This window comes from Leucopleurus acutus, assembly GCF_964270905.1.
Source record: "Leucopleurus acutus genome assembly, chromosome: 1".
In the NCBI taxonomy this organism is placed as follows: domain Eukaryota; kingdom Metazoa; phylum Chordata; class Mammalia; order Artiodactyla; family Delphinidae; genus Leucopleurus; species Leucopleurus acutus.
Window position 1 is genome coordinate 133,841,536 of NC_139142.1, and position 16,062 is coordinate 133,857,597.

General features: G+C 44.1%; 1 protein-coding gene across 2 annotated transcripts in view; it reads right to left on the reverse strand.

Moving 5' to 3' along the window:
- Positions 1-16,062, reverse strand: part of SPG21 (SPG21 abhydrolase domain containing, maspardin) — a 76,953-nt gene that overhangs the window by 678 nt on the left and 60,213 nt on the right. For both annotated transcript variants that reach the window (XM_082851538.1, XM_082851539.1), the window contains one exon: positions 1,460-1,600. In XM_082851538.1, the coding sequence (XP_082707664.1) occupies positions 1,460-1,600 (141 nt within the window). The remainder of the gene's footprint in view (positions 1-1,459; positions 1,601-16,062) is intronic.

Below are 16,062 nucleotides of genomic sequence, written 5' to 3' on the forward strand. Positions count from 1 at the left end.
CATCACTGTTGTGTATTAATGGTTTCTAGTTCTAAAATTACAGAGTCCTGGGGGAATGGGCAAGATAAGGTCAGGGGGTTAAAAGGTACAAAACTACCATGTATAAAATAAGCTACAAGAATATATTGTACAGCTCAGGAAATACAGCCAATATTTTATAGTAACTTTAAATGTAGCATAATCTATAAAATTGTTGAATCACTATATAGAACACCTGAAACTAATATTATAAGTCAACTATACCTCAATAAAAATATATACAGTAAAACATTAGAGTAATACATACTAATTAGAAAAATTAGAAAACAGAAAAGTCAAAAAAATTTTAAAAATCACAATTTGGGGACTTCCCTGGCAGTGCAGTGGTTGAGAATCCGCCTGCCAATGCAGGGGACATGGGTTCAAGCCCTGGTCTGAGAAGATCCCACATGCTGTGGAGCAACTAAGCCCGTGCGCCACAACTGCTGTGCCTGTGCTCTAGAGCCTGCAAGCTACAACTACTGAGCCCGTGCACCACAAATACTGAAGCCTGCATGCCTAGAGCCTGTGCTCTGCAACAAGAGAAGCCACCGCAATGAGAAGCCCGCACACTACGATGAAGAGTAGCCCCTGCTTGCTGCAACCAGAGAAAGCCTGCATGCAGCAACGAAGACTCAATGCAGGCAAAAAGCAAAAAAACACAAAAACCAAAACCACAAAACCACAATTTAGGATCTTTGTTCCTCACTTAATATGTAACCAGTCTTTCCAGGTAACTACAAATTGTTACTAACATCTTAAATTGCCACATGCTGCTTCACCAGTAGGTGTTAACCCTTCCCCTCTACTGCTACGAATCAGGTCCTTCCCATCCTCTGCTGTTCTAACACCGTAATGACTATCTCTGGGAATCAAGTTTTTTTGTATTTATGATCCTCTCCTCAGGATCTGTTGCCACATGTGGACAACAGGATCAAAGAACGTGACTGGTTTTTTAAGGCTCTTGATACTACTTGCCAAATTGCAAAGCAACCATTTCTCACCACTATTCTAATATCCATTTAGACAGGTATTAGAAAAAGTAGTGTTTGTTCGTGTGCGTGTGTTTTAATGCATTAAAATTAGACCAAGAAGTCCCTTCGTGGGATTCAGATTGACTCCATTTAAGTCTGGTGTCCTGCTCTGGCTGAATTCATTGCATCCAGGAGCCAAGGTCCCATTGTACCAAACGGCTGCTTCAGTGTGTGAGTTCAGGCCTGTGGTTCTTAGAAAAGGGAGAGTGGGCATAGAGTCCCTCAGGTGGCTCTAATATGCTTGAATTCTCCTGTAAGTTACTAATGTGGACCAATTTATCAAGTCAATGCTTCATTCCTACAGAGAATTCTGTAGTTCTCTTGCTCGACGACCAAAAAATAAAAAAAACTTTGTTTCAAAGCAGATTCTGTGTTCAAAGTGCTCTGGGATCCAACCTAGGACCTACCTGTACATAGAGATTCACCTCTGCACTTCTGCACAGGTAAGGGAAATTGCCTCCTGTTTTCAGGTGAGCCCTCCGGGCATTAGGATACAGTTTGTACATTTCTTCTTTAGCTTCAGTTGAAAGTGCACTCTGGTCAAACACCTTTAACAGAACATGAGGCCCAAACTGTTATTTCAATGTGTTCTTTGCATGTTAAGCAAAGTGCCGCCCCCCCGCCCAAACCTTACAGGAACCCCTACTCTCATCCTAACCCGTACACTAACACTAACCCGTTGTCATACCCTAACCTGTACCCTAAACCGTACCCATACCCTAACACTAACCCTTACCCTAACCCTAACCTGTACACTAACACTAACCCTTACCCTAACCCGTTGTCGTACCCTTACCTGTACCCTAAACCATACCCGTTCCCTAACCCTAAACTTATCCTAACCCGTACCCTAATCCTAACCCATACACGAACACTAACCTGTACCCTAACATGTACCCTAATCCATTGTCATGCCCTAACCTGTACCCTAAACCTTGCCCATTCCCTAACCCTTACCCTAACCCGTACCCTAATACTAACCCATACCCTAAAACATACCCTAACTCTAAACTGTTGTCATACCCTAAACAGTACCCGCTCCCTAACCCTTACCCTAACCGTACCCTAATCCTAACCCGTACACTAACACTAACCGGTACCCTAATACGTATCCTAAACCTAACCCGTGATTGGACCCTAACCTGTACCCTAAACCGTACCCGTTCCCTAACACTAAACCTAACCATGACCCTAACCCTAACCCTTACCCTAACTCTTGTCCTAACGTATACCCGAATCCTAAACCATACACTAACACCTGTACATTAACACATACCCTAACCCGCTGTCGTACCCTAACCTGTACCCTAAATTGTACCCGTTTCCTAACACTAAACCTAACCATGACCCTAACCCTAACCCTTACCCTAACTCTTGTCCTAACATATACCCTAATCCTAAACCATACACTAACACTAACCCGTACACTAACACGTACCCTAACCCATTCTCGTACCCCTAACCCTATCCTTACCCCAACCCGTAACCTAATATTAATTTGTACACTAACAGTAACCTGTAGTCTAACAGTACCCTAATCCTAATCCTCATACTAACCCGTAACCTAATCCTCAACCATACACTAACACCCGTACCCTAACTCATACCCTAATCCGTTTTCATACCCTAAACTGTACTCGTTCCCTAATCTTATACCTGATCCTAACTCTAACCCTTACCCTAATCTGTACACTAACACGTAAGTTAACACGTACCCTAACTCTAACCCGTTTTCGTACCCTAACCGGTACTCTAAATAAACCTGACAAGTTTCCTAACCCTAACCTTAACCCTAACCCGTACCCTAAACCATACCCATTCCCTAACCCTAAACGTTATCCTAACCCTTACTCGTACCCTAAATCTAACCCATACACTAACACTAACCCGTTGTCGTACCCTAAACTGTACCGTAAACCATACCCGTTCCCTAACCCTAACACTTACCCTAACCCTTGCCCTAATCCGTACCCTAATCCTAACCTGTACACTAACCCATACCCTAACATGTACCCTAATCCTAATCTGTTGTCATACCCTAAGCCATATCTGTTCCCTACCCTAAACCTAACCTTTACTGTAACCCATACACTAACCCATACCCTAATTCTAACCCGTATCCTAATCCTAACCAATATACTAATACTACCCCATACCCTAACACGTACCCTAGCCCAAATCCCTTGTTGTACCCTAAACTGTACACTAAACCGTACCTGTTCCCTAATCCTAACCATAACTCTAAACCTTATGCTAACCCATACACTAACACTAATCTGTACCCTAACACGTACCCTAAGCCTGACCTGTTGTCGTACCCTAAAGCGTACCCATACCCTAACTCTAGCTCTTACGCTAACTGGTACCCTAATCCTAATCCTTACACTAACTCATACCCTAACAAGTACTCTAAGCCTAACTCGTTGTCGTACCCTAACCTGTACCCTAAACCGTACCAGTTCCCTAACCCTAACAATAACCCTTACCCTTACCCGAACTGTACCCTAATCCGAACCCGTACGCTAACACTAACCCGTGCCCTCACACGTACGCTCACCCTAAACCGTTGTCGTACCCTAACCTGTCCCCTAAACCGTCCCCTAATCCTAACCCTAACCCTTAACCTAACCCTTACCAGAAGTCTTACCCTAACCCGTATGCTAACCCTAACCCGTACCTTAACACTAACTCGTACCCTAACACGTACCCTAACCTTTTCTCTAAACTGTACTCATTCCCTAAGCCGTACCCTTATCCTAACCCATACGCTAACACTAAGCCATTCCCTAACACGTACTGTAATCCTAACCCGTTGTCGTACCCTAACCTGTACCCTAAACAGTACCTGTTCCCTAACGCTAACCCTAACCATAGCCTTATCCTAAACCTTACCCCAAACCATACCTTAATACTAATCTGTACACTAAACGTACCCTAACACATACCCTAAACCTAACTCGTTGTAGTACCCTAACCTGTACCCTAAACTGTGCCCATTCCCTAACCCGTACACTAATGCCAACCCGTACACTAACACCCATACCCTAACACTAACCCGCTGTCATACACTGAACTGTACCTGTGCCCGAACCCTTACCCTAACGTGTACCCTAACACGTACCTTAACTATAACCAATTGTCATATCCTATCCTGTACCCTAAAACGTATACATTCCCTAACCCTAATACCCTAACCCTTACCCTAACCTGTACAGTAATCCTAACCCGTACACTAACACTAACCTGTAACTTAACACGTATCCTAACTCTAACCCGTTTTCATACCCTAACCGGTAACGTAAACCTTACCCATTCCCTAACCTTAACCCTAATCCTAACCTGTACACTAACACTGATCTGTACCCTAACACGTACCCTAAATCTAACCCATTGTCGTACCCTAAATTGTACCTGTTCCCTAACCCAAACCCTTACTCTAACCCTAATCTGTACCCTAATCCTAAGCTATACACTAACACTAACCCATACCCTAATACGTACCCTAATCCTAACCCATTGTGGTACCCTAACCTGTACCCTAATCCATACCCGTTCCCTAACACTAACCCGGACCCAGATCCTAAACCTTACTCTAACCCTTTCCCTAACGTATACCCCAATTCTAACCCATACACTAACACGAACCCATACCCTAACATGTACCCTAACCCTAACCTGTTGTCATACCCTATCCTGTACCCTAAAACATACCCGTTCCCCAACCCTAACCCTTACCATTACCTGTACCAATATCCTAACCCGTACTGTAACTGTACCCTAACATGTTGTCATACCCTAACCTGTACTCTAAACTGTATCTGTTCTGTAACCCTAACCCTAACACTCGCCCTTACCCCAACTGTCACCCTAACCCATACCCTAATCCTAACCCATACACTAACAATAACCCATACCCTAAGCCGTACACTAACACTAACCCGTACCACAACATGTACCCTAACCCTAACCTGTTGTCCTACACTAACCTGTACCCTAAACCGTACCAGTTCCCTAACCCTAACAATAACCCTTACCCGAACCGTACCCTAATCCGAAGCTGTACACTAACGCTAATCCGTATCCAATCCCTAACCCTAACCCTTATTCTAATCCTTACTCTAACATGTACCGTAACCCATTGTTGTACCCCAAACTGTACACTAACAGTAACCCATACCCTAACATGTACACTAACCCGTTGTCATACCCTAACCTGCACCCTAAACTGTACCGTTCCCTAAGCCTAACCCTAAAGCTAATCCTTAACCTAATCAGTACCCTAATCCTACCGCATACACTAACACTAACCCGTACCCTAACACATACCCTAAGCCTAATCTGTTGTACCCTAACCTGTACCCTAAACAGTACCCGTTCCCTAAAACTAACCCTAACTCTAACCCTTACCCTAACTTTATCCTAATCTTAAGACGTGCCCTAACCCTAACACGTTGTTGTACCCTTACCTGTACCCAAACCGTACCTGTTCCCTAGCTCTAACCCTTACACTAACCATTTCCCTAATACTAAACTGTACACTAAGACTAATCTGTACCCTAACACGTACCCTAACCCTAACAAGTTGTCGTACCCTTACCTGTATCCAAACAGTACCCATTCCCTAGCCCTAACCCGAACCCTAACACTAATCCTTACCCTAACTTGTACCTAAACCTAACCAGTTGTCGTACACTAACCTGTACCCTAAACCGTACCCACTCCCTAACCCTTACCCGAACCGTACCCTAATCCTAACCCGTACACTAACACTAATCTGTACCCTGACACGTACCTTAAGCCTAACCCATTGTCGCACCCTAACCTGTACCGTAACCGTACCCGTACCCTAACCCTTAACCTAAACCTTACCCTAACCCATACTCTAATCCTAGTTCATAAACTAAAACTAACCCATACCCTAACCCATTGTCATAACCTAACCTTTACCCTAAACTATACCCATTTCCTAAACTTAACCCTTACCCTATCCGTTGCCCTAACTGTACCCTAACCTAACCTGTGCACTAACACTAATCCGTACCCTAACATGTACCCTAAGCCTAACCCTTTGTCGTACCCTAAACCGTACCCATTCCCTAACCCTAACCCGTACCCTAATCCTAGCCGTACATTAACACTAACCCTTTCCCTAACACGTACCCTAACCCTACTCCCTTGTTACACCGTAAACTGCACTCTAAACCGTATCTGCTCCCTAACCTGAACCTTAATCCTAAAACTAGTCCTTACTCTAACACCCTAACTGGTACTCTAACCTAAACTGTACATTAACCCATACCTTAACACGTACCGTAACTCAAACCCGTTTTCATACCCTAACCTGTACACTAAACCGTACCAGTTCCCTATCCATAACCCTAAACCTTACTCCCATAACCTAATCCTAAATCGTACACTAACAGTAACCCATACCCTAACCCTAATACGTTGTCATACCCTAACCTATACCCTAAACCATACCCGTTCCCTAACCCGTACCCTAATTCTAACCTGTACCTTAACACTAACGCATTACCTAACACGTACCCTAAACCATTGTCATACCCTAACCTGTACTTTAAACCATACCCGTTTCCTATCCCTAACCCTTACCCTAACCTGTACCCTAATCCTAACCTGTACAATAAAACTAACTCTTACCCTAACACATACCCTAACCCTAATCCGTTGTCATACCCTAACCTGCACCCTAAAGTGTACCCGTTCCCTAACCCATACACTTACACTAACCTGTACCCTAACACATACCCTAAACCTAACCTGTTGTTCTACCATAATCTGTACCCTAAACCGTACCTGTTCCCCAACCCTAACCCTTACTCTTACTCTTAAACTTACCGTTACCTGCACCAATATCCTAACCTGTACCTAACACGTACCCTATCCCTAACCCCTTGTCATTCCCTAACCCTAGAGCTTACCCTAACCCATAACCTAATCCTAACCTGAACACTAACACTAACCAGTACCCTAATCCTAACACAGTGTCATACCCTAACCTGTACCCTAAACCATACCTGTTCCGTAACCCTCACCCTTGCCATAACCCTTACGCTAACATGTATCCTAATCCTAACCCACAAACTAACACTAACCCGTACTCTAACACTTACCCTAAGCCTAACCCGTTGTCGTACCCTAACCTGTACTGTAAACCGTACCCATTCCCGAACCCTAACACTAACCCTTACCCTAACACTTACCCTAACCCGTACCCTAATCCTAACCCAAACACGCACCTATACCATAACACATACCCTAACCCATTGTTGTACACTTACTTGTACCCGTTCCGTAAACCTAACCCTAACCCTTACCCTAACTTTACCCTAATTCTAACCCGTACACTAACACTAATCTGTACCCTAAGCCTAACCCGTTGTCCTACCCTAATCTACACCCTAAACTGTACCTAACTCTAACACTAATCCTAATCCTTAACCTAATCCTTACACTAACCCATACCTAATAATAAACCATAAACTAGAACTAACCCATACCCTAACACGTACCCTATACCTAACCCCTTGTCATTCCCTAACCCTTACCCTAAAGCTTACCCTAACCCTAACCCGAACAGTAACACTAACCAGTACCCTAACCCTAACACGTTGTCATACCCTAATGTGTACCCTAAACCATTCCCACTCCCTAACCATAATCCTAACCCTAACCTTAACGGTACCCTAATCCTACCCCGTTGTAGTACCTTCATCTGTACCCTAAACTGTACCTGTGCTCTAACCCTAACCCTTACCCTAAACAGTACCCTAATTCTAACCCATATACTAATACTAACCCTTACCCTAACACAGACCCTAACTCAAACCCATTGTTGTACCCGAAACTGAACCCTAAACTGTACCCTAACCCGAACCCAAAACCTTACGCTAACCCATACCCCTATCCTAACCTGTACACTAACACTAACCCATACCCTAACACATACGCTAACCCTAACCTGTTGTCGTAACCTAACCTGCACCCTAAACCTTACCAGTTCCCTAACCTTAAACCTAAACCTAATCCGTACCGTAAACCTAACCCGTACACTAACACGTACCCTAACCTATACCCTAAACCGTACCCGTTTCCTAGCCCTAACCGTACCCTAATCCTAAACCGTACACTAACACTAGTCCATACCCTAATGGGTACCCTAAGCCTAAGCCATTGTCATACCCTAACCCGTACCTGCACCTAACCCTTACCCTAACCCATACCCTGATCCTAACCCGTAAACTAAAACTAACCCGTACCCTAACACATTCCCTAACCCTTACCTTAACGGTACCCTAATCCTAACCCATACACTAACATTAATCCATACCCTAACACATACCCTAAGCCTAACCCGTTCTCGTACCCTAACCTGTACCCAAAACCGTACCCGTTCCCTAACCCTTTACCTTAACCAGTACTGCAATTCTAACCCATACACTAAAACTAACCCATACCCTAACACATACCCTGATTCTAATCTCTTGTCATATCCTAACCTGTAGCCTTAACCCTACCCATTACCTAACCCTAAAACTAAATCTAATCCTTACCCTAACCCTTACCCTAACCTGTACCATAATCCTACCCCGTACACTAACACCCATACCTTGACACGTACCCTAATCCTAAACCGCACACTAACAGTAGCCCGTACCCTAACATGTACCCTAACCTGTACCCTAGACCATACCCATTGCCTAACCCTAAACCTTACCCTAACCCTAACCTGTACACTAAAACTAACCCATACCCTAACATGTACCCTAACCCTAACCTGTTGTCATGCCATAACCTGTACCCTAAACCGTACCCGTTCCCTAACCAAAACCCTTACCCTAACCCTTACCCGAACCGTACCCTAATCCTAACCCATACACTAACACGTACCCTAAGCCTAACCTGTTGTCATACCCTAACATGTAACCTAAACTGTACCCATTCCCAACCCTAACCCGTACACTAACATTAACTCGTATCCTAACACATACCCTAAACCTAACCCATTGTCATACCCTAATCTGTACCCTAAACCGTACACGTTCCTAACCCTAATCCTAGCCCGTAAAACAACACTAACCTGTAGCTTAACACATACCCTAACCCGTTTTCGTACCCTAAACTGTACCCGTTTCCTAACACTAAATCTAACCCTGACCCTAACTAGTACCCTAATCCGAACCCGTACACTAAAACTAACCCGTCTAAACCTAATCCTAAATCTAATGGTTACCCTAACCCGTACCGTAATCCTAACCAGTACACTAACACTAACCTGTACCCTAACACATATCCTAGCACTAACACATTGTCATACCCCAATCTGTACCCTAAACCATACCCATTCCCTAACCGAAACCCTAACCCTTACCCGTACCCTAATGCTATCCCATATACTAATACTAACCCTTACCCTAACAGGTACCCTAACCCAAACCCATTGTTGTACCCTAAACTGTACCCTAAACCATACCCGTTCCCTAACCCAAACCCTAAACATTATGCTAACCCGTACTCTCATCCTAACCCATACACTAACACTAACCCATAACTTAACACGTACCCTAACCCTAAACCATTGCCGTACGCTTACCTGTACCCTAAACCATATCCGTTGCCTAACCATAACCCTTACCGTAACCATACCCTAATCCTAACCCGTACGCTAACACTAATCCATACCCTAAGCCTAACCTGTTGTCGTACCCTAAGCTGTACCCTAAACTGTACCCATCCCCAACACTAACCCTAACCCTTACCCTAACCCGAACCCTAATCCTAAACCATACACTAATCCGTCCCCTAACACATACACTAATCCATCAGACCCTAACCTGTACCCTAAAGAGTACCCATTCCCCAACCTTAATCCTAACCCATACACTAACCCGTACCTTAACACATACCCTAAGCCTAACTCATTGTGGTACCCTAACCTGTACCCGTTTCATAACCTTAACCCTATCCTTGCCCTAACCCTTACCTTAATTCTAACCCATATACTATCCCATACCCTAACATGTACGCTGACTCTAAACCATTGTTGTATCCTAACCTGTACCCTAAACCATACCCATTCCCTAACCCTAACGGTAACCTGTTGTCGTATCCTAACCCTAACCTAATCCATACCCTAATCCGTACACTAACACTAGCCTAACCTGTACCCTAAACCATACCCATTCCCTCTCCCTAACCCTCACCCTAAGCTTACCCTAACCCGTAACCTAATCCTAACCCATACACTAACCCATACTCTAAGCCATACCCTAACCTGTTGTCATACTCTAACCTGTAACCTAAACTGTACCTATTCACCAACCCTAACCGTAACTGTTACTCTAATCCTTACCCTAACCTGTACCCTAAACCATTCCCTTCCCTACTCTAACCGTTACCCTAACCCTTACGCTAACCCGTACCCGAAATCTAACCGGTACACTAACACTAACCCATACCATAACACCTACCCTAACCCATTGTCGTACCCTAAACTGTAACCTAAGCCATACCCATTCCCTAACACTAATGCTAACCTTAACCTCATACCCTAACACGTACCCTAACCCATCGTTGTACCCTAACCTGTACCCTAAAGCTTACCCATCCCCAATCCTAACCTTAATCTAACCTGTACCCTAATCCTCAACCATACACTAACCTGTACCCTAACACGTGCCCTAACCCTAGCTCATTGTGGTACCCTAACCAGTACCCTAAGCTGTACCTATTCCCTAACCCATACACTAACACTAACCTGTGTCCTAACACATACCCTAAGGGTAACCCGTTGTCGTACCCTAACCTGGACCCTAAACCATACCCATTCTCTAACACTAATCCTAATGCTAACCCTTACCCTAACTTGTATCCTAATCGTAACCAGTACACTAACGCTAACCCATACTATAACACATAACCTAACCCTAAACTGTTGTTGTGTAACCTGTACCTTAAACCATACCCGTTCCCTAACCCTTACCTTAACCTGTACCCTAACACTAACCCATAACCTAAAACGTACTGTAACTCTAACCCATTGTCGTACCCTAAATGGTACCATACCCATTCCCTAAGCCTAATCCTAACTCTAACCCTTACCCTAACCTGCACCCTAACCCTAAACAGTTGTACCCTAACCTGTACCCTAAGCCGTACCTGTTCCCTAACCTTACCCTAAACCATAACCTAATCTTAACCCATACGCAACACTAACCCATACCCTAACACATACCCTATCCCTAACCCAATGTCGTACCCTAACCTGTACCCTAAACCGCACACGTTCCGTAAACCGCACGTTCCGTAACCCTAACCCTTACCCAAACCAGTATCCTAATACTAACTCGTCCACTACCAGTATTCCATACCCTAACATGTACCCTAAAGCTCACCTGTTCTCATACCCTAACCCGTACCGTAATCCTAACCCATACACTAACACTAACCCATAGCTTAACACGTACCCTAACTCTAACCCGTTTTCGTACCCTAACCAGTAACCTAAACCTTACCCATTCCCTAACCCTAACCATAATCCTAACCCTTACCCTAACCCAGACCCTAATCCATATCCGTTCCCTAACACTAACCCGAACCCTAACGTATACCCTAACCTGTATACTAACCCGTACTCTAACACGTACCCTAACCCATTGTCGTACCGTAAACGGTACCCTAAACCGTACCCGTTCCCTAACCCTAACTCTCAACCTAACCCTTACCCTAATCCTAACCCATACACTAAAACTATCCCATACCCTAACACATATCCTAACTCTCACCCGTTGTACCCGTTCCCTGGCCCTAACCCTAAATTTAATCCTTACCGTAACCCTTACCCTAACCCGTACCCTAATCGTAACCCGTACACTAAAACTAACCCATATCCTAACCCTAACCTGTTGTCATACCCTAAGCTGTACCTTAAACTGTACCCGTTCCCTATCCCTAACCCTTACCCTAACCCATAACTTAATACTAACACGTACCTTAAATGTACCTTAACCCGTTGCCTTAAACTGTACCCTAAACAGTACCTGATCCCTAACACTAGCCCTAACCCTTACAATGACCCTTAACCTATCCCGTACCCTAATCCTAACCCATACACTAACATTAACCCATTTCCTAAAACGTACCCTAATCCTATCCCGTTTTCGTACCCTAACCTGCACCCTAAACTGTACCCATTCTCTAACCCTAACTCTAACTCTAATCCTTATCCTAACCCTTACCCTAACTGGTACCCTAGTCCTAGCACGTAAAACACTAACCCGTAGCTTAACACGTACCCTAAACCATAGCAGTTCTCTAACCGTAACCCTAATCATAACCTGTACACTAACACTAATCCATACCCTAAAACGTACCCTAAACCTAACCAGTTATCATATGCTAACCTGTACCCATTCCCTAACACTAACCTTTAGCCTAACTCGTATCCTAATCATAACCAGTACACTAACACTGACGTGTACTCTAACACATACCCTAAACTGTTGTCGTATCCTAACCTGTACCTTATATGGTACCCGATCCCCTATCCCTAACCCTAACCCTTATCCTAACCCTTACCCTAACTCATACCCTAATCTTAACCTGTACACCAACACTAATCTGCACCCTAACACATACCCTAAACTTAACCCATTGTCCTACTCTAACCTGTACCCTAAACCGTACCTGCTCCATAACCCTAACCCTCACCCTTACCCTAACCCTTCTCCTAACCCGTACCCTAATCCTAACCCATACACTAATGCTAACCCCATACCCTAACCCTTACCCTAAGTCATACCCTAATCCTAACCCATACACCAACACTAACCCGCACCCTAACATGTACCCTAAACTTAACCCGTTGTCCTACTCTGACCTGTACCCTAAACCATACCCGTTCCCCAACTCTAACCTTAACCTTTATCCTAACTCTTACCCTAACCGTACTCTAACCAGTACACTAACACTAATCCATACCCTAAGCCTAACCCTTTGTCATACTCTAATCTATATGCTAAGCCGTACCCGTTCCCTAGCCCTAACCATAACCCTTACCCTAACCGTACCCTAATCCTAACCCGTACACTAACACTAATCTGTACCGTAACACGTACCCTAAGCTTAACCTGCTGCAGTACCCTAAACCATACCCAATGCTAACACTAACCCTTAATCTAACCCTTACCATAACCCACACCATAATCCTAAACAGTAAACTAACCCTTACCCTAACACGTACCCTAACCCTAAACCGTTGTCATACCCTAACCTGTACCCTAAACCATATCCGTTCCCTAATCCTAACCCTTACCTTATCTGTACCCTAATCCTAACCCGTACAATAACACTAATCCGTTCCCTAACCTTACCCTAACCAGTACCCTAATCCTAACCCATATGCTAATACAAATCCTTACCCTAATACGTACCCTAACCCAAACCCATTGTACCCCAAACTGTACCCTAAACCGTACCCATTCCTTAACCCTAACCTGAACCCTAAACCTTACACTAACCTGTACTCTCATCCTAACCCATACGCTAACACTAATGAATACCCTAACACGTACGGTAACTCTAACCTACATGCTAAACTAACCATTTCCTAACCCTAACCTAACCCGTACCGTGATCCTAATCCGTAAACTTACAATAACCCGTACCTTAACCCTACCTGTTGTCATACACTAACCTGTACCCTAAACCGCACCCATTCCCTAACCCTAACTCTAACGCTTATTCTAATCCTAACCCTAACACTAACACACTAACCCATTCCCTAATCCTAACCCGTACACTACACTAATCGGTACCCATAACGTACCCTAAGCCTAACCCATTGTGGTGCCCTAACCTGTACCCTAATCCTAACTGTACACTAACGTGTACTCTAACACACAACCTAACCCGTTGTCGTACCCTAACATGTACCCTAAACCGTACACGTTCCCTAAACCTATCCCTAATCATAACACTAACCCTAACCATAAACTAAAACTAACTCATAACCCAATATGTACCCTAACCCTAACTCATTGCCATACCCTAACTCGTGCCCTAAACTGTACCCGTTCCCTAACCTTTACTCATACTCTTATCCTAACCCTTACACCAACACTAACACGTACCCTAACACATACCCTAAGCCTAACCCGTTGTCTAACCCTAACCCATACCCTCAACCATAGCAATCCCATAACACTAACCCATACCCTAATCCTAACACATACCCTAACTCTAAACCATTGACGTACCCTTAACCTGTACCTTAAACCTTACCCATTCCCTGTCCCTAACCCTAACCCTTACCTGTACCCTAATACTAACCTGAACACTAACAGTAACCCATACCCTAAAACGTACCCTAACCTAACCTGTACCCTAATCCGTACACTAACAATAACCCATACCCAACACGTACCCTAACCCTAACCCGTTCTCATACACTAACCTGTATCCTAAACCGCACCCGTTCCCTAACCCTAATCCATACCCTAATCATAACCCATACACTAACCTGTACCTTAACAAGTACCCTAACCCTAATCTGTTGTCGTAGCCTAACCTATACCTTAAGCCATACTCGTTCCCTAACACTAATCCTATCCCTATTCCTTACTCTAACCCTTACCCTAATCCTAATCTGTAACACTAACCTGTAACTTAACAAGTACCCTAACTCTAACCTGTTTTCGTACCCTAACCAGTACCCTAAACCTTACTGGTTCCCTAACCCTAATCCTTACCCTAACGCTTATCCTAATTCTAACTTTTACACTACCACGTACCCTAACCCATTGTCATACCCTAACCCGTACACTATACTAATCAGTACCCATAACATACCCTAAGCCTAACCTGTTGTACCCTAACTTGTACCCTAAACTCTACACTTTCCCTAATCCTAACCCTTAACCTAATCCTTACCAGAAACCTTACCCTAACCCGTCCCCTAATCCTAACCTGTACAGTAATACTAACCCATACCCTAACACGTACCCTAACCTATTGTCATCCCCCATCCTGTACCCTAAACCATACCCATACCCTAGTCCTAACTCGTACCTTAACACTAACCTGTACCCTAACCGTAACATGTTGTTGTTCCGTAACCTTTTCTCTAAACTGTACTCATTCCCTAACCCATACCCTAATCCTAACCCATACACTAACACTAACCCGTTCCCTAACACGTACCGTAATCCTAACCCATTGTCGTACCCTAACCTGTACCCTAAACCGTACCTGTTTCCTAATGCTAACCCTAACCTTACCCTAATACTAATCCGTACACTAACACGTACCCTAACACATACCCTAAACCTAACTCGTTGTAGTACCCTAACCTGTAACCTAAACCATGCCCATTCCCTAACCCGTACCCGAACCCTTACCCGTACCCTAACACTAACCTGCTGTCATACACTAAACTGTACCCTAAATCACACCCATGCCCTAACGCGTACCCTAATCCTAAACCATATACTAACAATGACCTGTACCCTAACACATACCATAACTATAACCCATTGTCATATCCTATCCTGTACCTTAAAATGTATACATTTCCTAATCCTAACACCCTAACCCTTACCCTAACCCGTACAGTAACCCTAACCCACACACTAACACTAACCCGTAACTTAACACGTACCCTAACTCTAACCCGTTTTCATACCCTAGCCAGTAACCTAAACCTAAGCGTTCCCTAACCTTAACCCTAACCCATATACTAACACTGATCCGTACCCTAACACGTACCCTAAACCTAACCTGTTGTCGTACCCTAAACTGTACCTGTTCCCTAACCCGAACCCTTACCCTAATCCGTACCGTAATCCTAACGCATACACTAACACTAACCCATACCCTAACACGTACCCTATTCCTAACCCATTGTGGTACCCTAATCCATACCCAACACTAACCCGAACCCTAAACCTTATCCTAACATATACCCCAATCCTAACCCATACACTAACACAAA